This window comes from Myotis yumanensis, unplaced genomic scaffold (assembly GCF_028538775.1).
Source record: "Myotis yumanensis isolate MYYU_CA2020_CCGP unplaced genomic scaffold, mMyoYum1.0.hap1 SCAF_2, whole genome shotgun sequence".
Lineage (NCBI taxonomy): Eukaryota > Metazoa > Chordata > Mammalia > Chiroptera > Vespertilionidae > Myotis > Myotis yumanensis.
In genome coordinates, this window is record NW_027223753.1 from 23,503,313 (window position 1) to 23,527,283 (window position 23,971).

General features: G+C 54.7%; 3 protein-coding genes across 3 annotated transcripts; 2 read left to right on the plus strand and 1 right to left on the minus strand.

Annotated features, from left to right (window-relative positions):
* Window positions 1–4,604: 4,604 nt before the first annotated feature.
* Window positions 4,605–8,537, plus strand: TEKT2 (tektin 2). Its single transcript, XM_070403240.1, has 10 exons — window positions 4,605–4,688; window positions 5,390–5,605; window positions 5,686–5,811; window positions 6,010–6,215; window positions 6,735–6,878; window positions 6,960–7,074; window positions 7,514–7,621; window positions 7,754–7,897; window positions 8,058–8,137; window positions 8,278–8,537. Exons 2-10 carry the CDS (start codon window positions 5,450–5,452, stop codon window positions 8,489–8,491), a joined length of 1,293 nt encoding a protein of 430 aa, XP_070259341.1. The 5' UTR covers window positions 4,605–4,688; window positions 5,390–5,449; the 3' UTR covers window positions 8,492–8,537.
* Window positions 8,538–9,275: 738 nt separating this feature from the next.
* On the plus strand, window positions 9,276–14,822 carry ADPRS (ADP-ribosylserine hydrolase). Its single transcript, XM_070404727.1, has 6 exons — window positions 9,276–9,496; window positions 12,043–12,139; window positions 12,396–12,603; window positions 12,707–12,891; window positions 13,301–13,401; window positions 14,003–14,822. The coding sequence occupies exons 1-6, from the start codon at window positions 9,283–9,285 to the stop codon at window positions 14,293–14,295; spliced, it is 1,098 nt and encodes a 365-aa protein (XP_070260828.1). The 5' UTR covers window positions 9,276–9,282; the 3' UTR covers window positions 14,296–14,822.
* A 1,258-nt stretch (window positions 14,823–16,080) lies between these two features.
* COL8A2 (collagen type VIII alpha 2 chain) lies at window positions 16,081–20,918 on the minus strand. Its single transcript, XM_070403241.1, has 2 exons — window positions 20,833–20,918; window positions 16,081–20,223 (listed from the first exon to the last, which is right to left on the minus strand). The coding sequence occupies exons 1-2, from the start codon at window positions 20,885–20,887 to the stop codon at window positions 18,305–18,307; spliced, it is 1,974 nt and encodes a 657-aa protein (XP_070259342.1). The 5' UTR covers window positions 20,888–20,918; the 3' UTR covers window positions 16,081–18,304.
* Between the last annotated feature and the right edge of the window lie 3,053 nt (window positions 20,919–23,971).

The window sequence follows — 23,971 nt, forward strand, 5'->3', positions numbered from 1 at the left end:
AAACACTGGACTAAGATTTTGGGAACCAGCTCTCAACTGCCATAACTGTATAATTTTAGGTGTATCATCTCATTGTACAATTGAAGTTATTGGACTAAAATCAGAGGTCAAGTTGGCAGGCCAATTTTGGCCTGTGAAAAATTTTTGGTGTTTAAAATATTTTTACTAGTTGCTAACATTTTAAGAATCAGAAGACCTCATAAAAATCCAGATGTCTTCCCTCGAAAAGTGAGGAGACTCAGCAACTTCACGTTATTCCTTCCTTCATGACTGCCATCAGGGGAAGCTCAGTAATAGTTGCCCCCTTTGAATGGGGCAGACTGGCTCCACAGCCCCCACCACTCTTTGCCCAGCCTGCACTGTCATTTTTCCTTTGCTATAACTGGGCTCAAAGTGTGAGGTAAGGCCTCCAACCAATGCAAGAATGCCTCTGAGGATGTGCTCCTTACCCAGGGGTAACTAACTACTTTGAAGGAGTCCAGCCTAAATATTAAAAACTTATTCCCGCCAAAACCGGTTTGGCTCGGTGGATAGAGCGTCGGCCTGCGGACTGAAAGGTCCCGGGTTCGATTCCGGTCAAGGGCATGTACTTGGGTTGCGGGCACATCCCCAGTAGGAGATGTACAGGAGGCAGCTGATTGATGTTTCTCTCTCATCGATGTTTCTAACTCTCTACCTCTCTCCCTTCCTCTCTGTAAAAAATCAATAAAATATATTTAAAAAAAACTTATTCCCGCCCTGGCCAGGTGGCTCAGTTGTTGGAGTGTCGTCCCTTACACCAAAATGTTGAGACTTTCATTTCCAGTTAGGATACATACATAGGTTGCAGGTTCGATCCCTGGTAAGGGAGGCAACTGATCGATGTTTCTCACATCAATGTTTCTCTCTTCCTCTTTCTCTAACATCAGTAAACATATCCTCGGGTGAGGTTAAAAATTTTTTAAAAACTTGCTCTTTCATAATTTCTTATTTACCCTATTCATGTTCTCCAGAACATCAGAGAATTCAGTCTCATCCCTTCTTTTTTTTTAATTTTTTTTATTGTTTTATTGCTTAAAGTATTACAAAGGGTGTTACATATGTGTCCTTTTTATTCCCCCGCCCTTGACAATCCCCTGGCCTCCCCTACCCCCCAGTGTCTTATATCCATTGGTTATGCTTATATGCATGCATACAAGTCCTTCAGTTGATCTCTTACCCCCCTCCTTCCTGCCCCCCAACCCTCCCTGGCCTTCCCGCTGCAGTTTGACAATCAGTTTGAGGCAGCTCTGCCTCTGTATCTATTATTGTTCATAAGTTTATAATGGTCTTTATTATCCATGAATGAGTGAGATCATGTATTTTTCCTTCATTGACTGGCTTATTTCACTTAGCATAATGCTTGCTGTTATGTATTCCCCATCCCAGTCGTCTCCCAGTATTATTTTTCCACCTAAGAGGGAAGAAGGGCTGAAAAGAACAGCTTTTAAGATGATCAGTGTTGCATTTCTGCATATTGGAAATAATGATATTTTAACATGCTTCTAAACAGAAAAGGGTGAATAAAATGATTATTCATCCTCTGAATTGTCTTTATATCTATTTTTCTCTTAGATTTAAATTAAATAGAAAATTGTGTTGACCAATGTCACCCCAATATATTTAATAAAATAATAATAAATAAAAGTAAATAAATAAAACAGAAAATGACCTCAATGCAACATCAAAATAGGAACTATTTGTTAGAGATTGGCCACTTGAAAGAAAAAAAGATAACTTATCTGAAATGAATCCAGATAGAAGGTAGTTAACAATCATGTAGAAATCATAATCCAGTAGTCAGTTAGTTTATAATATCTGTAATGATCAAGAAGCACAGTAGCACATTTCAGTAGGAAAGACTTGGGAGATGGAGTACTAAGTACTGTATTTGCCTCTAGGCATTGGAAGTGCAACCTAAAGAAAGATACTTAAACTTCAGAAGAAAACACACAAAATAGGCTGTGCACATATACACCTCCAGGACAGGTTCTCTTCAGTAAGTACCTTAACAAGATATTATTTTTCATATTAGAATAAAATCAGCTGACCAAGTTTTAAGTAATGTGCTTTTTAAAATAGTTTATTGATTTTTATTTTTTTAATGATTTCTTTTTTTAAAAAAGTTTTAATATGTTTTTATTGATTTCAGAGAGGAAGGGAGAGAGAGAGAGAAAGATAGAAACATCAATGATGAGAGAGAATCATTGATTGGCTGCCTCCTGCACACCCCCTACTGGGAATTGAGCCCACAGCCTAGGCATGTGGCCTGACTGGGAATCAAACCATGATCTCTTGCTTCCTGGGTTGACGCTCAACCACTGAGCCACAATGGCTGGGCTATGGGGCTCCTTTTATGAGTCCACATTTGATCAGATGTCATTATGATCACAAAACACTGAGCTAAAACTGCCCACAAATTGTTAAAAATAAATTTCCCATTCCAGTTCAATAAATACTCATGTCCACCAATAAGAACCAAAAAATCCCCAACTGGAAGGGATTGGGATAATTTGTAGGTTGTCTAATTCTGATGTTGACCTTCCTTCCCTCTGTTCTCAGCTACCAATTTGGCCATTTGCCCAGCTATGAGACCCCTTTCTTCCAAATGGTAGATGTCATCTTATCTAAATTTCCTTTTAGCAAAAAAATAGTGGAAACTTGAAACTGATATCAACTGGAGCATTTGAAGGACCTCGGGGTTTTCATCCTAATCCACCATAGCAAAATATACCTTCCTAGTGAATGCACTGGAGTGCGGCCAGGTATATGCCGAGATCTAAACTTCTTCAGCAGCGTGTTTGCATATTATACATGATCTAACCTTCTGGATAGCAGCAAACATTACAATAATAGTTTCTTGCAAAATAATAGAACACAGCTTTGCTCATTTTTATCACTCTGTTTCTCTTGCTCCAGTTCATCAGCCGCCTGACCTTTTCTGCTAATATCTTCTTCCCTTGGCCAGGATGTGTGGAACCTCGTGAGTCATGAACACCAAGGGCATCACCACAGTCAGAGACATACACCAAAGCCATCACCATTCTGCCATAGTTGTTTCCTTCTTTCTGTTATGTTTCAAACCATATAAGCCAAAATTTGATCATTTCTTCCAGCAAATAATCTCCAAGATGGTAGGTTGTTGTTTTTCTTGTCTTTAATCCTAGTAAAAGAGCTATATCACAAATTCCCATGTATGTCTGGTTTATGAGCCATATATTAGAATTTAGGAAATATCCTATGGGGGAGAAAATATTCTGTGGTCAAAGAGGTTTGGAAAATGTTCTAGCCTCAGTCTTTCTGCAGACTCGCATTTCTGGACAGCACCTGGATTTACCACAAGCATCTCAAACTTCCCAAAAGCCAGCTTTCGCCTCCCCTTGGCGACCAAGCCCTCCTCCTTTTGCGGAAGGCTAACACAATCCCACCAATCACCGAGGTCTTAAAACTGAGGCCTCTTCTTGGACTCCTCTCTTTCCCTCATCCATCAAACCTGAACTTGGCCTCTGAGACAGACTCTCCACTTAGCTCTGTGACCTTGGGAACGTTCCTCACTTCTCTATGCCTCAATTTTCCTGCCTGTAAGACGGACATGGTAACAGCACGCCATTCCTAAGGCTGTTCTGCACACAGGAGGACCGAGGATAGAAATCTCATCCCTGCCTTCCTCTCGATTTCCCGCGCTACCACTAGAGGCAGTGTGGAGTCGTAACGCAGAGGACGTGGACCTGGGGACCCGACTCACCGGCGCTGACATCCCTGTCTTTTAGCAGGGCCAGTCTTTTCAGACACCGGTGGAAATGGAGATAGCGCTTACCTCATGTAATAGTTATGAACATTAAACGTTAACATTTCCCAAAGCCTAGAACAATACTGGCACGGCTGAATTATTTTCCTTCTCTTTTTTAAACGGTCGGATTTTGAACATTGCTTCTAATATTCCAGGCGTGTGCCCTCTCCAAATACGATTACCACTCCCTCTACCAGTGGTTCTCAACCTTCCTAATTCCGCGACCCTTTAATACAGTTCCTCATGTTGTGGTGACCCCCAACCATAAAATTATTTTCGTTGCTACTTCATAACTGTAATTTTGCTACTGTTATGAATCGTAATGTAAATATCTGATATGCAGGATGTATTTTTCAGGGGTCGCGACCCACAGGTTGAGAACCGCTGCATGCCATCAGGCAGATGAATGAAAATGTTGGACAAGACAGGACCAAAGGAATGCGTGTAAATAACGTCAAATATATTTACATTTCTGGAATGATGGCTACTGGGGAATGCCCCTGAGCGGGAGATGTACGTATGTCTTATCATGTCGATGCATTACTTTGACCAAAATTAAAACGTTCAACTTGTAAAGGAAATGAACGCCATATCCTGCTGCCCTCCTCCTCTCGCCCGCTCCTGCAGTCGCAGCCCGCCAGCCGCCTTGGGCCCTTTCTCCCCAGCCCAGCGGTTGCCAAGGTAAACATGAGGGTGGCGGTTACCAGCGCGCTGACAGGCGGGTGCCTAGCAACCGGGGTGCGCAACAGAGGAGCTGGCGGAAGTCTGAGCTGGGAAGGAGGTGAGAGGCTAGGGGAGCTGGGGCGCTGTGAGGACTCACACCCAGGCTCAAGCTCCCTCCCTTCCTCCCTCCTCCTTCTTTCTCTGCGCCGCCGCTGGGGTATTAATTTAAATCAAAAAGGATTATCCTGGGGAAGGGAGTGGTGGGGTGCGCCTGGGAACTAGACAGAGCCCGGCTGCTCCTCCTCCAACAGGGTCTGCAGGAGGGAGTATGATGACCAGGTGGGGAGGGAGGGGACCAGCGCATACCCCCTCCAAAAAAAAACAACAACTCCCCTGTGCCAGCCCACATCCCTTGCAAAACCAGCCCGCCCTCTCTGGATGGAGAACAGGGCTCGTTTTCTTAGAACCCGTGCAGGTCCTGAGCACAGCTGGGGCGGAGAAAGAAAAGAAAGCGCCAGGGGACTTGATTGCTGGAAGTAGGGGTGGAAACTGGATTAAGGACTATTATTCCTGCTAAACCCCACCCACCCACCAGCCCCACTAAGCACTTGGCAGCACACACACCCTCCAGGACCTGCAGGGTCCAGGAGTGTGTGTCTGTGGATGGATGGGTGGGAGGAAACTTAGCTAATGCCTCAACGTTGAGCAAATCGAGAGCTGTTCCCAAGCAGGCTTCCTGCAGCAAGGGTTTGGGAGCAAAATGGACAGGAGCAGGTCCTTTGGGGGGAGTTTTTTTATTTTATAGCAAAGGTGGAAATTTATTGAAGAACAAGTACAGACTCCCACATGGGGAGGCGGGAAGCGTCCCTGGAGGGAGCTTTTGATCTAGGAGAGGACTGACTGAACCGTCTCCCGCAGCCTTGCTTGTCCTCTCCAGCAGAGGTGGGTGTCTTGGAACAGGCCTAGGGGCTCAGCACCATGGCCACACTGAGCGTCAAGCCCAGCCAACGCTTCCAGTTGCAGGACTGGCATACCAATAGCTACCTGTTGTCCACCAACGCTGAGCGGCAGCGAGATGCGTCACACCAGATCCGCCAGGAGGCCCGGATCCTCCGCAATGAGACCAACAACCAGGTTGGGAGCTGGAGCTCAGGTGGGCAAAGGGATAGCCCCTGTCCCCAAACACCCTCTTTATCTGGCTCTGTCTCTTCCAGACCATTTGGGATGAACATGACAATAGGACTCGACTGGAAGAGAGAGTTGATACAGTCAACCGATGGAAGGAGATGCTGGACAAGTGCCTGACGGATTTAGATGCAGAGATCGACGCCCTGACACAGGCAGGGAGCTAGGGCAGGGTGCCAGGAGACCCAGCCGCAAGGACCTCCCCTCCCTCCCCACTTGGAGGTCAGGGAACCCTTCATGGGGTATTTAGTGACATGTCCACCTGAGTCACTCACTGGCCCCTCTATTAACGTGGAGTGAGCGCTGCTTCTCAGGGAATGGCCCAGCAGCCTCCTGTGCCTTCTCTGTTCCAGATGAAAGAGTCAGCAGAGAAAAACCTGCAGGCCAAGAACCTGCCCCTGGATGTGGCAATCCAGTGCCTGACCCTGCGGGACAGTCGGCGGGACGTTGATGTGGTGAGGGACCCTGTGGAGGAAGAGCTGCACAAGGAGGTGGAAGTCATTGATGCCACCAAGAAGGCCTTGCAACAGAAGATCAGCCAGACGTTTGAGAAGCTCTGGTAAGGGAGAGGCGTCATTCTCAAGCTCACCTGCACTTGAGGGCTGTGTGTCCTGAGTAGAATATTTGTACTGTGGATGACCGGCAGCTGGCTCTCTGGCTGCCTTCGGTCCCTGCTGTGCCCATGGCAGACACCACTAACGGATGACACCACTTTTTCCTCTGCCTCAACGCGGTCTCAGAAGACTGCTCTGGGGAGCCATTGTCGATTGATGGGAAGCATGAGAGATGAAGCCCGTTTGCCACCACCCCTGACTGAGTACCCTATTGTGTGTATGTGTGAGCCTTTGTGCGTGTAACTAATACGTGTGCCTTTGTGGTTGTGTGTGAGCACGTGAGGGTCATAATTTTGTCTGTGAGGAGCTTATTCAACTATGCTGGTCTTTGTCTCAGCTGCAGTGGCAGCAGCTCTATTGTCACTCCAGCCTCCCCATCCCTCCGGGGCCCTGGAGCACAATGGGGGCTAAGTCCTCGGGGGCCGTGGAGGGATGGAGCTTGAGCTAGTCTGTTCCTGCCCCAGCCTCCTGCAGGAAATCCGACAGCAGCTCAACTCTGACCATCGGGGCAAAATGGAGACATTGGACATTGACAGGGGTTGCCTCTCTCTCAACCTCAAGTCCCCAAACATCTCTCTGAAGATTAATCCCGCGCGCGTCCCCGATGGGTAAGAAGCGTTTCAGTCTCTCCTCCCCTCACCCCACAGTGGCCATACTCTTATGACCCCTGTATCTCCTGCCACCTGCAGCTCCTCATCACTTCAAGAGTGGGATGAATTTAGTCGCTTCAACAAGAACCGGGCGGAGGCTGAGATGAAAGAAGCCACAGACCTGAGGGAGGCCATCGCCCTCACTATTGCTGAGGTAACTGACCACTCCCCTGACCCTGCTTTTCCATGGCTAATGGATGGCCCAAGTAGGCACTTAAGCCTTTAGCTTTAAATATATATATATATATATATATATATATATATATATATATTATTAATTTCAGAGAGGAAGGGAGAGGGAGAGAGAGATAGAAACATTAATGATGAGAGAGAATCATTGATTGGCTGCCTCCTGCACGCCCCCTACTGGGGATCGAGCCCACAACCCGGGCATGTGCCCTTGACCAGAATTGAACTTGGGACCCGTTAGTCCGCAGGCCGATGCTCTATCCACTGAGCCAAACTGGCTGGGGCAAGCCTTTAGCTTTTGTTCCCTGTTGGCCATTGGCATCCCAACCCTTCACTTGAGGAACATCCTTAAGATGGTCATGAACTTATACCCTGTCTTGCCCGGCCCACATCTTGTCCTTCAGACCAACAATGAACTGGAAGCCCAGAGGGTGGCAACGGAATTTGCCTTCAGAAAGCGGCTGCGGGAGATGGAGAAATTATACAGTGAGCTCAAGTGGCAAGAGAAGAATGTGAGCCTTCTCATTAGTCTCCTGGGCTTGGACTTCCTGCTGTGGGAGGAGGAGTCCAATGTCGGTCCAGCAAGCCCTGGGTGCACCGTGGTGGGTTCAGCCACTGGAGACCACTCACTCTGTCCCCTGTAGACCTTGCAGGAGATCGCTGACCTGCAGGAGGACATCCGGCACCTGGAGGAAGATCTGCGCAGGAAGATCCTGAACCTGAAGCTATGCCATACTCGGCTCGAGTCCAGAACCTACCGGCCCAATGTGGAACTCTGCCGGGACCAGGTGGGAGGGTACCCCAGTGGGGCACTGCCCCCTCCCCTCCCGCTAAAGTCTCCTCAGGATCACTCACTCCCCAGCACATATTCCTGGTGGAGCAGGGGTGCCCAGGCCTGTGGGCTAAAGGCTAGTATGGCTGACTCCCAACCCTCACCTCTGCTTCCAGGCACAGTATGGCCTCACCGACGAGGTTCACCAGTTAGAGGCAACCATTGCTGCCCTGAAGCAGAAGTTGGCACAAGCACAGTAGGTTTGGGGAGTGGACCGGAGGGGCAGGGAGACACCTCTCACCCATGGGGCTTCTTGCTGCCTGCTGGCTTCCCCGCTGGCTCCCTTCACCTTCTGCCTCGTGCAGGGGTGGTGGGTTGTTAATGCCTCCTCCCCAGGGATGCTCTGGATGCCCTGTACAAGCACCTGGCCCGGCTACAGGCTGACATCGCCTGCAAGGCCAACTCCATGCTGTTGGACACCAAGTGCATGGACACTCGCCGGAAGCTGACGGTGCCAGCGGAGAAGTTTGTGCCTGAGGTGGACACCTTCAACCGCACCACAAACCGTACCCTGAGTCCACTCAAAAGCTGCCAGCTGCAGCTAGCCTAGCCTTGGAGGGAGGGGGTGGTTAGGAGGGAAATGGAAGAGGAAGGGGGTGGAGAGAATGAATCTAATAAATGTCGGGTTTCTCAGTCTTCTAGAAGGTTTTCTGCTACCCCTGCATGCAGCCAGCGGAGAGTGAGAAGGCTCTTGGCCCTCCTGTGAATGGAGAGGCATAAACGGGAACCATCATCCCCCAAGCTCCATGTTCCAAATCCGATTCCTTCTCCCTCTTGAGGGACCCCTCTCAGGGGTAGGCCAGCGCCCCCTGAGCTCCAAAGGCATGATTTCGAAATAGCCCAGCCCCAGCAGGACCCTTAGCTGCCCTCTTGTTGCCTAGGGAAGGCCCAGAGAAGGCTATGATCCCAGTGGGAGTCGGGGACCAAGAACTGGGGCTGCCATCGTTGGAGAGCTGGGGTGACGGGGCAAAGAAAGAGGCTTCATAAAGGCAGGACCCGGGTGGCAGTGGCCTGAAGGGCAGGGCTACCGCGGTCCGATAGTCCCCTCCTGGAGTCTATAGTGGCCGTCCCGCCCGGCGTGACACCGGTTACAGATGGGGAGAACGAGGCCTAAAAGCAGAGGCCTGGTGGGCTCCAACCAGCGTTACAGGACCTAACCTGATCCCACGCACGCGGAGCTGCACCTCCGGGCCGCTGGGTGGCGCTGTGGGTCGCAAGCGGCGCCGCGACTCAGAGCTACGAGGGGGCGCTGTGGGGCTGGGGCGCGAAGCGGCCGGGGGTGGGGGGAAGCGCGGGGAGGCGCGCGCGGGCCGCACCGGAAGTGGTGGCGGGCCCGTGCGAATGGCGGCGGCGGCGGCGATGGCTGCAGCGAGCTGCGGAGCGGCTGGGGCGGCCCGCTCCCTCTCCCGCTTCCGAGGTTGCCTGGCGGGCGCGCTGCTCGGGGACTGCGTGGGCGCCATCTACGAGGCGCAGGACACCGTCAGCCTGACGTCAGTGCTGCGTCACGTCCAGAGCCTGGAGCCCGACCCCGGCTCGGCGGGCAGCGCGCGGACAGGTGGGCGGGGCCGAGCGCTCCAGGGACTCGGGCGGCGGGGCTCCCGGGAGGGACGCGGGGCGGTGGGAGCGCGGCCGGGAGAGGGCGTGTGGGGAGATGCGGCCCCGCAGGGCGGACCTGGGACCGGCACGGCCCGCGCGGGCACCTCGGGCTCAGCCTGGCTAAAGCCGAGCTCCGTCCGCACGCCTCTCGCCCGAACCTCTCCCGACTCGGGCGTGGCAACACCGTCCTCCGAGGCGCGCCCGCCGGAACCCTAAGTCGCGCTGGTCCGGCACAGACACCCTCTCGATGTTTCCTGCCTCAACCCAGCTGTCTCAAACCAGTGCGCCCCAGTCCTCTCTCCACACCGCGGCGAGTGCTCTTCCCAACACGGAGACCTTATGGCGGCCTCCTCGCAGGAAGCTCTGCAGTGGTTTTCCGCTGCCCGTAGGCTAGAGCTCAATCCTCAGCGTGTCCGTCTCGTTTCATCTGACACCGCCGCACCTGCCTTCTGTGCTGCGCCCCTCGCACATCTGCCCCCTTTAGCCCGGTCTGTGCCGGCGGCGCCCCTCGCACATCTGTCCCCTTTAGCCCGGTCTGTGCCGGCGGCGCCCCTCGCACATCTGTCCCCTTTAGCCCGGTCTGTGCCGGCGGCGCCCCTCGCACATCTGCCCCCTTTAGCCCGTGTCTGTGCCGGCGGCGCCCCTCGCACATCTGTCCCCTTTAGCCCGGTCTGTGCCGGCGGCGCCCCTCGCACATCTGCCCCCTTTAGCCCGGTCTGTGCCGGCGGCGCCCCTCGCACATCGGCCCCCTTTAGCCCGGTCTGTGCCGGCGGCGCCCCTCGCTCCTACTAGTCCAGGCGCCCCCACAACCCAGCCTCCTGCCCCCTGTGCAGTCAGCTCCTCACCCGGATCTCAGCTGAGGTCAAGCAGTGGGTGATTCTTCCTGGAGAACATGCAGTACAGCAAGGAAAGGGGCTAGAGAAGCAGTTTGATGGGAGGAGAAGTAGGGGGCATGGGTATCCACAAAACCTGAGAACATTTCAAGGTGAAGATGCTGGTCACTGGTCTGCTACAGAGACGGTAAGGCGAGGGAAGTCCGGATTTAGAAAAGCATTTTCAGTAGAAGGTTGAAGCCTGGAAGTTAGATTCCAGTGGGTTTAGGAGGAAATGGAAAATGAGAAAATAGAGTATGATTTGCTACAAAGGGAAGGAGAGAGATGAGGTGAAGACAAGATGTAGGGACCTTTTTTTGTTTTGTTTTTATATTTTTTTATTGATTTCAGAGAGGAAGGGAAGAGGGAGAGAGAGAAACATCAATGATGAGAGAGAATCATTGATCGGCTGCCTCCTGCACGCCCCATCCTGGGGATGGAGCCCTCAACCCCCGGCATGTGCCCTGACTGGGAATCGAACCTCGACCTCCTGGTTCTTAGGTTGATGCTCAACCATTGAGCCACGCCGGCCGGGCTGTAACCAATTCTTCAAATGAAACCAAGTCCCTAGCCCCTTTTTGGCCTGTTTGCTAAGTCACCACATAAACAATGGTGCTGTGTTGAAAATGCCAGAGCGGGACTCCTGGGCACCCAGAGGAGGGAGTGAGGGTGGGAGAAGGGAGGGGAGCAGTCCCAGCTGGGATGGATTTGACCCAGGCTCCAAGACTGATCCTGGGAACATGTAGGGGAATGGGAGGACATGAGATGAGTGAGGAGGGGAGGGCTTTGAATGCCACAGCTGTGAATTTGGGCCTCATCCTGAAGGCAACCAATAGCCATTTTGAGTAGGAGAGTGAGATAAGGAAAGTGACAGTCTAGTATTAAGAAGAATCATCTGGCTGCACATGTAAGATGGGTTGCAGGGTTGGAAATGTGCAGGAAATGTGAGAGGCCCAAGCAGGTCATATTAAGACTAGAGCTGCAGGCCCTGGCCAGGTAGCCCAGTGTCAGTCTGACACACCAAGGTTGCAGTTCGATCCCAGGTCAGGGCACATACAAGAATCAACCAATGGATGCATCAATAAGTGAAACAACAAATCACTCTCTCTCAAATCAATAAAAAATAAAATAGAAATAAAATACATTAATAGGGCGGGGGAAAGAGTAGCACTGCCCTAGCCAGTTTGACTCAGTGGCTAGAGCGTCCGCCTGTGGACTGAAAGGTCCAGGTTCAATTCTGGTCAAGGGCACATGCCCAGGTTGCGGGCTCAATCCCCAGTGAGGGGCGGGAAGGAGGCAGCCATTCAATGATTCTCTGTCATCATTGATGTTTCTCTCCCTCTCCCTCTCTGAAATCAATAAAAATATATTAAATAATTTTTTTAAAAAAAGAGTAGGCTGCAGTGATGGCAGCCAGAAGGGGGTGGAAGGATTTCCTTCAGAAAAGAGCAGGACATGGTCACTGTCTCAGGACAAAGAATTGCTGAAAACCCCACGACCTGGAGCCGAGGAAGCTGGGTGGAGGGAGCGGCTGACTTGAGCATCTGGAAGTGGTGCATGAAGGGAACGAGCAGAGGCCAAAGCTGCCGCCCTTGAGCTCTGCAGCCCTCCCTCCCCCAACCTGTCCCCGCAGAAGCTTTGTACTACACAGATGACACCGCCATGGCCAGGGCCCTCGTGCAGTCCCTGCTGTCCAAGGAGGCTTTCGACGAGGTAGACATGGCTCACAGGTGAGTGGAATGGTCCTGGGGTGAGGCAAACCGGGGGCCAAGTTACTGCACCCCTGAACCAGAGCAGTGATGCCACACATGCTGGGACCCCCACCCTCAGCAGGGCCACTGCAGCTTCGGGAGCCAGAAATGTCCTCACTGCTGCTACAGGCTCCCGAGGTCCCCAGGGCTTCCGCTGCTCCCAAACCAGCCAGATTTCTCTCCCAACCCTGACAGGCACCTGTGAAGCCTCATCCCGTGTCCCTTCCATTCCTAGATTTGCTCAGGAGTACAAAAAAGACCCTGACCGAGGTTACGGAGCCGGAGTGATCACCGTCTTCAAGAAGCTCCTGAATCCCAAGTGCCGTGACGTCTATGAGCCTGCTCGGGCCCAGTTCAACGGGAAGGGCTCCTACGGCAACGGGGGCGCCATGCGGGTGGCTGGCATCTCCCTGGCCTATAGCAGCGTCCAGGATGTGCAGAAGGTAGTCTGGGCAGCGGGCTTGTGGCCTGTCCCCTCTCTCCCCCACCCCCCACTTCTCTGGGTTCTGTGACAGCAGGTCTTAGCCTCCACTGCCCTTGCCCTAGTTCGCCCGGCTCTCGGCCCAGCTGACACACGCCTCCTCCCTGGGCTACAACGGTGCCATCCTGCAGGCCCTGGCTGTGCACCTGGCTTTGCAGGGGGAGTCGTCCAGTGAGCACTTTCTCAAGCAACTCCTGGGCCACATGGAAGAGCTGGAGAGTGATGCCCAGTCCGTCTCGGATGCCAGGGAGTGAGTATGTGGCATGGAGGCGGCTGGAGGTGTTTGCGAGTGTGCATGCCTATGGGGTGGGTTCCTCTGGTGTTGCCACAGCTGAGCCCTTCCTTCTGTAAATGCAGACTCTAGGGAGGGGTGGGAGAGTACCTTGGCCGGGGCTGGGCTTCAAGCAAGGCTCAGGATCCCAGAGAACGAAATGAGCAGCTCACACCCAGCCCCCTCCCACTTGTCAGGACACCTGGGCCTGGGTGTCAGCCTGACCACATTCTGCCTCCCCCTCCCTCACAACCTTCCCCTTCCCCCACAACCCTCCCTTTCCCTCACAACCCTCCCCTTCCTTCATAACCCTCCCCCTCCCTCACAACCTTCCCCATGCCTTGCTCCAACCTCCCTGCAATCTCCCCGCTGCCCCCCGGACCCACAGGTTGGGCATGGAGGAGCATCCGTACTCCAGCCGACTGAAGAAGATCGGAGAGCTTCTAGAGCAGGACGCGGTGACCAGAGAGGAGGTGGTGTCTGAGCTGGGTGGGTAGTCCCCACACCCACATGTCATCCTTAGGGACAGGCTTGGGCCCAGGATGGGAGGGGAGCAAGGAGTCAGACCTGCCATCACATTTTTGCCCGGGGCTGCTGTGACAGCAGAGCCAACTCTGCAGGGTCCTTGGCAGGTTTTGAGTGAGTTTAGTGCCTTCTTGCTCTGGGGCTGCAGCTCCTCCGTCCTCACAGATAAAGATCCCCAGCAGTGGTAGCTGGCCGCAGTTCTCACAGCCGCGCTCACAGCCATTGGTGAGTTAGGAGCACGTCCACTGTGTTCTGGGCACTGTGCAGAGTGCTCTGTTTGGTCTCCTTTCACCCTCATGCGAGCCCTGTGAGAGTTCCTAACCTGATTCACTCTGTAGGAGTCAAACCCGAGGCGCAGTAACCTTGGTCCGTTAGGGAACTTTCCCAGTCACCCAGCCAGGGGGTGGGGAGGAGGATTTGAGCCCAGGTAGTCTACCTTAGAGCCTGTGACCTTAGTCACAGCCCAACTTGTAGCTGAGAGTGTTGACTTGTGGCAAGTGGCAGGAAACCTAGGGACATGTGGGGAGCGGGAGTGTCAAATCCCCATCATCTGGTGTCCCCACAGGGAATGGCATTGCCGCCTTTGAATCTGTGCCCACCGCCATCTACTGCTTCCTGCGCTGCATGGAGCCCGACCCCGAGATCCCCTCTACTTTCAATAGCCTCCAAAGGACTCTCATCTATTCCATCTCACTGGGTGGGGACACAGACACCATTGCCACCATGGCTGGGGCCATTGCTGGCGCCTACTATGGCATGGAACAGGTGACAGAAAGCTGGCAGCAGAGCTGTGAGGGCTATGAGGAGACCGACATCCTGGCCCAAAGCCTGCACCAGGTCTTCCAGAAGAGTCTGTGAGGGCCCCAGCTGCTGGGGCTCCGCCGTGTCCAGTGGGGCCAGCGACAGCTCAGGCTGGAAACCCTGTGCTTCTTTGGGCTTTGCCCCCTGCCTCGGTCTTCCTGAAGCCTGGGCACAGGCACTGTTGGGGCCGGGGTCACGGGGGAGGTGACTGGAACGGAGTGAGGGACTGGGGCCTCCCCGTGCTGGTTTCTGGCTTGCTGCAGAGCCTTGGGCACCCCTGGCTCCTCACACACGAGGAAGCAGGGCAGGTTTATTGGCGGGTACGCGTGGCATTTTCCTTATTATCTAGGACATGGGATGGGGAGGAGATGGTCTGCAGTAGCATCCGTTCTCCTCGTTGGGATTTAGTCAATGTGCCAGAAAGCCTGTCGTTGACTGGGCAGGACTGAGAGCAGCAGGTTTCCATGGATCCAGGAGATGTAGTTGAATCTATCTGATCTCCATACACACCTGGCCCTGGGCTGTCTCAGGCTTGTTAACAGCTTCCAGCGGAAGCCACAGAGCAATAAACAGTTTTCGGTAAATCCCACCAGTTTCCTCTGTTTCTCCTCTGCCCTGAATGCATCCCCCCCCCCCCCCCGCCTTGACCTTTAGTGTCTAGGGCCTCTCTGGGCTGTGCTCTCCTAAGAGCTAGGACCCCAAGGTGATGGGCGGCTGGGTTGTCAAAGCAAATTCCTGCAGTGTTGTTCACCCAGGACGGGCAGAGCAGTCATGGTTTGGTGCCATTTCCTGTTGGAGGTTGCTCAGAGTGACCCGGGGGGGGGGGGGGGGGGGGGCAGAAACAAGCCAGATTTTCTTGCTCTCAAAGCCTGGCTTCATAGTTTGCTCCCAGGTAGGCCCCGGCCCAGCCAGGCCAAAAACTAGAGCCCTGGAGGGGGGGGCGGAGGGTACCTCCTATCACCGGACTGCCAGCCTGTGGTGGGGAAGTGCATCGTCCCAGGTGCTCTGGGTGGACTGGAAGCTGTGCCTCATCTGCCTCCTGGGCCCCAGGCACAGGCCTTGCCTGTTAGGAAGTTCTGCACACTCGCCATTTCAAAGAAAGGAGAATTGAGAGGGAGGAGACACCTCCATCAAACATCAGGGATGTTCTCTGAGCATCCTGCCAGCCCCGGGGGAGGTGCATGCCCTCTGCAGCTAGCCTGAGGTTTCAGGACTGCTGGGCGGGTCTGCTCTCAGCCCAGAGAGTGCTCTGCCAGGCTGGGCAAACCCCAGGGCTTCACAGGGCAGGCATTGGTCTTAGACATGCCATCCCAATCCCCACAGCTGGGGACAGATCCCTCGCTGCCAAGCATGGCAAGCTGTGGGACAGGTACTCTGCCCAGGACAGCTCCACCGGCCCTGCTATAAGCACGGGGCCTGGCACTAGCTCCGCCCACAGAGCAAAGTTTCATTATTTCATTCATAATTTGTATCAGATGTTGAAACTTGGCCCTTGGGGTTCTGAGCCAGCTGTCATGCTCCACTACCCCTGAGAGCTTGCAGGAATGTTCCAGGGAAGCTCGATCCGTCTCCCCCAGCCCCAGCCACTGCTTACTTTGGTTTCTTAAAATGCTTCTTGGCGTTTACTTGTTGCACAACCTCGGCAGCTTAAGAGTGTGGAGCGTCTCTGATGTGGTGACAGAAACCATGCCGGCAGCTCCCTGGGTGCCCGGTGAATCCAGTCTGAGACCCTCTGCGCCAACGCCAGGCTCAGCGCGTGCTGTTTTTACACAACAGGTTTTATTGAGGCTGTGTCGACACAGTCAGTACCGTTGTTTTTCTTTTCAAAAAGAAGTCCCATTTTCTTGGATTCCCAAGTGCATTTTTTCTGAATCTTCTGTGACACAGGGCACTTAATAGGTATGTAGAGAACTAAGCTGCTTCTACCAGGTTAGAAATGAAATTACTAATGGAAAATACTTAAACCTTAACCTTAAAAAAAGTGAGGAATCAGAATATAAAAATGCACAAGGTAATGCAGTTTTCATTGTTAAAATCTGACATCATTTATCAAAGCTAGCCAGTTAAATCGACAGCACCTGGAACATAACACTTCGAAACACCGGCCACCCCTTTCAAAGGCTTCAGGAGTGACTTTTTTAGCAGAAACTCTTTTGTGAAACAGCCTTTTTGGCTCCCCCGTATCCTCCTTCGAGCCCTGGGTTCTCACTGGGAGCTGTGGAATTTCTGCCCATGGGAAGCCCTCCCCAACGGGTCAGATGGTGGCTGTGACCCAGGAAGGGGCTGAGCAGGAGGCCCACCAGGTCCGGTTTGAGACGGCCCTCCTGGGTGTTGGGGAGTGAGAACCCGGCTGTGAGCCCCTGCCAAAACCTGTTCTTAACGTGTCACTTGGGCAGATTTGGTTTTCCTTTTTCCTTTTGAAAGTTAGCATGAGCAGTCACATGGTCGGCTTTGTTGGGAGAAGTTGGTGGGAAGAGGACTGGTGAGGGGCCTGTGGGAGCCACAGCTCAGCATCAAAAGTCAGCCGTCACCCTCCATTCTCAACACGAACATTCTGGCCCCGCCAGGCCCAGCAGTGCAACCAGGTCACCATGACTGACCCAGTGACTGACCTAGGCTCACACTTGGTTGGGCCGGGGGGGTGGGGGGGCAGCTGGCTTGGGGAGGGCTGATGGAGAGGCCCCAAGCCACTGGGACACTGGGAGAGTGGCTATCCCTGCATGGGCAAGTGTCCACCTTCCCTGCCCCCAGCACGAATCCCAGCTTTATCCACTCAATTCGAACTAGGCGCTGCGGGGAGGGGCGGGGATCCTGCCTGTTTCCTGCAGGGGAGCTCTGATTGGGGAAAACGGCAGAAACATCCAGAGCCAACTCATTCCAAAGGGGCCTGTTGGCACCCCTTTTCCCAGAGCCTCAGCCTCCTGGGCCCTAATCCTGCTTAGAACAGGAAATTGGAACCAGAGGTGGGAGGAGAGGAAGCCCCCGCAGATTAACCCCTTTAGTGGACACACACATACATGTGGTTTTTATTAAGGAAAAGCAGGCGGAGTCTTCATGCCTGAGCTTGTGTGCACCTTGTTCTGAGGGCTAAATGAGAGGCTATGCTTCGGGGTCACTTGGGTTGGGGGGATGGCAAGGATCCCTTACAATTTTGTGAGAAAATCAGCCCTCCCCCCAGGAGGTGAAAGGACTGCCTGTGCCCCTCCCCTCCCTACGGGCCTGGGCAGCGGCCCTCTCGCTGAACAGAGCCAGAGCTGGTGGGGGCAGCCCAGGAGATGGAAAGGCATGTGAAGGCTTGCCATCCTGTCCCCACCCATGCCCCACCCCTCACAAACCACCATTGCCATGGCTGCGGCTGGCACCGTGAGAGGGGGATGGCCCTTCCCAAGAGCCTGCAGAAGGGGCCACATCTCTACATGCCTGATGCCACAGCATCACCCCTGGGATTGCAGTCCTGGCAGGGGGTCCAATGGCCCCCTCCTTCCCTTACCCCTGGAGGGAAACAGACTCTTCAGGGGACCCACCGTCATATGCTGGAGATCCCAGGGAGCTGGAAGAGCCCCAGCCAATAACAGAGAGGCTGTGCCCCTTTCCTTGAGCAGGTACCATCTGGGGGCCAGCAGGAAGGGCAGGGCTTGGGAATATGTCCCCCCGAGGGGATGGATGGGGAGCTCAGTCCCCTCAGCTCTGATGCACAGAGAAGCAGCGTTTCACCACCCAGGAGAGCCCAGGACTCAGGGGGCAGGGTCTCCCACCGCTGGACCAAGTGTCCTGGGGCCCTGCCTGCAGGCCAGGCAGGGCAGGAATGGGGTCCCAACCCCGACACTGCACAGACACTGTGGGGAGAGGAGGAACTCAGGCCAGCCTCTTCCAGAAACCACCTCAGCCTGCATGGAGGGAGAAACCAAGTCAGTCTCCTCGGGCCGAGGCCAAGGCCAAGGCGTGGCCGCCTCTGTGCCCACCTCTGTTCAGCCTTTGGTTTTTTCTTTAAATGCAGGTTCTTTGTAACTGAGAAGTTCTCTCTACCGCTAAAGAGGAGGAGGCCAGGGCAGCAGCGCCCCGTGGGTTATGTGGGGCAGAGCAAGAACCCTGAAAAGGAGGAGTGGATGTACTCGGTGGAGTAGAGGCCATTGGCCTGGTCCGAGGGCATCTGCACCCACACCTGGTCGTTGGGCCGCAGCTGGAGCACAGCGCCGCCAGAGGCCTGGTCCAGGTAGCCTTTCTTGTACTCGTCGTAGGTGTAGGTGGCGGGCACGTTGTTCTTGTACAGGGCCACCCACACATTGGTGCCCTTGACATGCACATGGTAAGCAAAGTAGTAGACCCCACCCACAGGGCAGGTGAAGATGCCGGTAGCCGGGTTGTAGCCACTGTGGCCGTTGTAGAGAGTCCGGTCAAACTTAACAGGCATGCCGGAGGCAGGAAAGGGTGAGGTGAGCACCGCAGTGAAGGCAGGCGTGGCGTGGGCCGACAGCTCTCCCAGCCCAAACTGCGGCTTGCCGCCCTTGCCCAGCACGGCGCCCTCCACGCCACCATTGGGCAGGTGCAGGCCCGCGATGCCAGTCTCATCGAAGGCCCCCGGGGCGCCAGGGGGGCCAGGAGGCCCCGGAGGCCCAGGAGGGCCTGTGAGTCCTGGGGAACCTGGGACCCCAGGGGGGCCTGTTGGCCCAGCCACACCAGGCTCCCCCACTTTCCCCTCTCCGGGGGGTCCTGGTAGGCCTGGTTCACCCTTTAGGCCTGGCAGACCCTGTGGCCCGATAGGGCCAGCTGGGCCCTGGAGTCCTGGTATTCCTGAGGGGCCTCTCAGGCCTGGCTGCCCAGGGAGCCCCAAGTCACCCTTCTGTCCCAGGGCTCCTGCCACCCCTGGTCCCCCAGGGCGACCTGTGAAACCCTGTTCGCCCTTGGGCCCAGTCGGTCCAGGGGGTCCATGAGCCCCTGGAAGCCCCCTCTCTCCTGGGAGCCCAGGTTTCCCAGCCAGGCCATTGGGCCCCTGGTCACCCCGAATGCCAGGCAATCCTGGGGGTCCTCCAGGCCCTGCCTCCCCCTTAGGCCCAGGGAGCCCACGTCTTCCAGGGAGCCCTGCAGACCCTGGAAGTCCAGGGGGCCCCCCAAGGCCTTGTGGGCCCTGTTCCCCTGGTTCCCCATCCTCACCTGGCTCACCCCTGTCCCCCAAGAGCCCTGGGACCCCAGCTTGGCCCTTGTCCCCCTTGGGGCCTGGCAATCCTGGCATCCCATAGCCAGTGGGGCCTATCAGACCAGGGGGGCCCCGGGTCCCTGGTTCCCCTTTGGCCCCTGCTGGGCCCTGTGGCCCTGGCACCCCTGCTGACCCTGGAATCCCCATACCATCCATCCCAGGGGGCCCTTTTGGGCCCAAGGCCCCTGGTTCCCCCCTGGGTCCTGGCACCCCGGGAGGGCCAGACGCACCCTTATCTCCAGGGGCCCCAGGAAGCCCATCCAAACCTGGTTTGCCCAAGCCAGCTGGGCCAGGGAGGCCAGGGGGTCCAGGGGCACCCCCCTGCCCTGGGGCCCCAGGTAACCCTGGCTGGCCCACCCCATTATCCCCCTTGAGACCTCGATCACCTGGGGGCCCAGGCTCCCCCTGGGGCCCTGGCTCCCCCCCAAATCCTGGGGGCCCTGGGGCCCCCTGAGGGCCTGGTTTCCCAGGAACAGCAATGCCTGAGGGTCCAGGGAGGCCAGGGGGCCCTGGAGGGCCTCGGAGGCCCTGGTCCCCTCGTATCCCTGGCTCCCCCCGAAGCCCTGGCTGCCCTGGTGGCCCAGCCTTGCCCGGGAGCCCTGGGGGACCAGCCTTGCCCATGCGGGAGAAGCCTGGGGGGCCGGCAGGGCCAGGCTGCCCATGGAGCCCCGGCTTCCCAGTGCCTGGTTTGCCTGGGAAGCCAGGAGGACCAGGGGGCCCCCGAGGCCCGGGTTTCCCAGGGGGGCCAGGCTCTCCTTTCAGATCCATCGGCAGCAGCGGTAGAGGCATTTCTGAGAGAGAGAGAGAGAGAGGAGGCGCAGTCAGGGGCCTGGTCAGTGGGGACCGAGGACCCTTTTACCCACTCCCCCACACCAGCACGGGGTGCGCTGGGAGAAGACAAGGATCTGCATCCGCTCGTGACGACCACGCTCTGCTCTGCCCTTCCCTGCTCTGACAGAAGATGGAGTTTCGGGGGGTCCATTGGCAATCTTGGGGGCGTCAGGGTTTCCTCACCCAGAGCTCCTAGCATCCAACCTATCCCGGTTGGGAGCCTCATTTTTGCATGCCCGGGAGTGGAATGGCCGCCAGGTGGCGCCAGCAGCCCTCTGTAGAGCCGGTCTGCCCAGCATCCCAGCCCACCAAACCCGCCCCTCCCCTACTCCACTACAGACCCCCGCTGCCCGCCAGCATCTCCAGGCCCTCTGGGGTGGGAGGCCCTGGGCCAGCATCAGAAAAAGAATGGATGTGGGCTCTTAGGTGGTGATTGACGGGCTGTGACCTGGGGCGGGAGCGGGGCGGGCGTAGGGGCCTGAGAGGAGCCTGAGATGGAGGTCGGGAGGCAGGGAGCTGGGGGATCGCCGCTGTCCGAGGCCTTGTGCAGCGGGTCGGGAGGTACTCACCCAGGTACTGGCCCTTGCCCTCGCGGAAGGGTGGCCCCACGGGTCCCTTGTGCATGGGCTGCACGTACTGCACCGGCGCGTATCCCGCTGCCCCTCCGGCCCCGCCGCCGGTGGCCGCCGGGGGCCTGCACCCCAGCACCAGCAGGAGCAGCAGAGACGGCGGCACCGACAGGGGCGTCAGAGCCCACCGCATGGCGTCCCGCGAGCGAGCTGCAGGGAGGAACAGGAGGGGGACCATCAAGCCAGCCCCTGGGTGGTTTGGCACCAGGCCCAGGGACTCACAAAAAGCTCAGAAGTTAGATATTATTCACAAGCAATTCTCAAAGTCTCAGAGTCTGCACGAGGCATCTCCTAAACCTCCTTAAGCCAGCCATGGTTCTCCATCCCCACTGGCGTCTCGGGCCCCCTCCCCTGGACAACAGCCTGCCCCCACCAGTCACTCTGCAGCCAGACCCCTTCCAGAGCCACGTGCTGAGATGAGCTCTCCAGAGGTGGGAACTCAATCCCCCACTTTAAACAAGGTATTACTCTTGTCATCTGCATTTTCCAGATCGCAAAACTAAAGCTAAGGCCTCCTGTAAGCAGAACTGGGATTTGCCTTAGATCTGTCTGACTTCACAGGACGTTGGGGTCCATCTGGGCTCCCCCCTCCTTCAGGATCAAGTCCATGTGCTTAGTATGGCATTCAAGGCTTTCCCCCTCCCCAAGATGGGAATTTTTATTGATAAGTCATGGTTTCCTATTGAATATGTAATATAATACAATTAATAATAACATAACATTCTAACATTTACACTTTTAACTTTCAGAATCACCCTGATCCATGTACGAAGCTTTTGTTTCTGGGAAAATCATGTTTTATTTCAACAGCATTCTTCTCATAGGCAAAACAGTTTCTCAAAAGAGGGGGTTTATGACTTACATTTCCTAAAGCTTCCTGTGTTAAATGGACACCACATCAGCTGCACCTACTAAAAACCCAAACCTTAAAAGGACCTGATAGAACCACATCCTACTTAATTACCAAAGATCTACATGGACATGAACCCCCTATCACTGACTGACTGCACTGGGCAGAAGGACGATAATGGTGGCCTAGTGTCAACATGAAGTGGATTTATTTATATATAATTTCAGAGAGGAAGAGAGTGGGAGAGGGAGCTAGAAACCTCAATGATGAGAGAGAATCACTGATCAGCTACCTCCTGCACACCCCAAACTGAGCATGGAGTCCACAATCCTGGGCATGTGCCCTGACTGGGAATTGAACCTGTGACCTCCTGGTTCATATGTTGATGCTCAACCACTGAGCCACATTGGCCAGGCAGATTTATTCTTTAATAGGTAGTAACATATCCTATCTAATAAAGGTGGAATATGCAAATTGACCATCACTTAGCAACAAAGATGGCAGCGCCCACAGCCAATAAGAAGGGTATATGCAAATTAACGTGACAAAGATGGCGGCTCCTGGCACCAGAGCGAAGGCAGGAGGCGGCTCCAGCCCCGGAGCGAAGGCAAGAGGCGGTGGCCAGAGTGAAGGCCCGGGTCCTGGGTGCTGGAGGGAAACCGGTGCTGGCAGCCAGAGGAAGGAAGGCCTATTCTTGCACGAATCTTCATGCATCGGGCCTCTAGTCTGTATATATAAAACCCTAATATGCAAATAGACTGAACGGCCGAACAACCAGTTGCTATGACTTGTGCTGACCACCAGGGGGCATGCACGGAACATTGCGGGTGTTAGCCATGGCGGGATGATGGAGCAGGTGAGCAGGGGCACCAGACCAAGGCCGGGTGCCGGTCACTGTCATGGGGCGAGCCTCTGATGGTTACTGAAAATTCTTTGCTCCCATGTGCCGTGGTCCCACCAGGTGCTTGCACCTGCTGCTGGTGCCGGCCCCAATGGCTTCGAGCCATCAGCAGGTGCGAGCAGGGCCAGTGCTGTCAGCGCACGGGAGTGGTGGTGGCAGGAGCGGCGGGAGGGGGGCTGCTTAAGGGGGGGGGGTGGGGGGCAGGGCCACAGTGGGAGGGACCGGGCAGGGGCACCGAGGATGGGCCGAGACCCGCCCCTGTGTCCGCCACAGCCTTGCAGCCCATAGTTCCTTTCAAGGTGCATGAATGTGTGCACTGGGCCCATAGTATATCAATATCATCCCTACTATAGAGGCACACACAAACCAATGTACAAGTCCTTTAAGGGAGAAACTCAGAAGCCATCTAGTTTTCCTGTGTTACAATAATTGAAATGAAAATGGCCATATTTTTGGAACCATGTAATGTGGCACTGTCTTTCGATGAGGCAGATGAAAATATAACTCACTGGCTAGAAATAATTTTGAAATAAATCTACTCTCACTGATATATGCTTAATTAAAAATGTGTACTTATGGCTTAGTTTCCTCAAGAAAGTAGGATATAAAGGCCTCATAAATCTAACCTGTGCCTGTGTCTCCAACCCTGTCACCCACTGTGCCTTTCTCTGCTTTTCCCTCCCCCAGCCCCCTGCTCTAATAACACAGAACTCCTTGTGGCTCCCAGTCACCAGGCAGCCTCACACCTCTAGGCCTTTGCACTTGCTGTTTCTCCGCCTGCAATGTTCTTCCCTCTCCTACTCCTCCTTCAAGGCTGGGGGAAGCTGTCAACCCTTCTTCCACAAAGTCAACCCCTCATTCCTTTATGTCCCAACCTAGCTCTGTCACAGCATTTAGCTCAGCTCCTGGGTGGGGAGAAACAAGGACTCTAGATTGGGGCAGCCAGCCTGGTCCTCCTCTCACCAGCTGAGGGAGCCTGGCTAGAGCGGTCCACTCTGTAAACCTGTTTCCTTATCTGTAAAAAGGGATAATGTGTCCACACAAAATGCTGTATGTGAATGTTCATAGCAACATTATTCATAACAGCCATAAGGTAGAAATAACACTGATGTGTCTTAACTGATGAATAGACAAAGTGTGGTACATCCATATGATGGAATATTATGCAGCAATGAAAAGAAATGAAGTACTGATAACATGCTACAATACAGATGAATCTTGAAAATATGCTAATATCAGTCACAAAATCATATTATATAATTTCATTTATATGAAGTGTCCAAAATAGGTAAATCTATAGAGCTAGAAAGTAGATTAGTGGTTGCCTA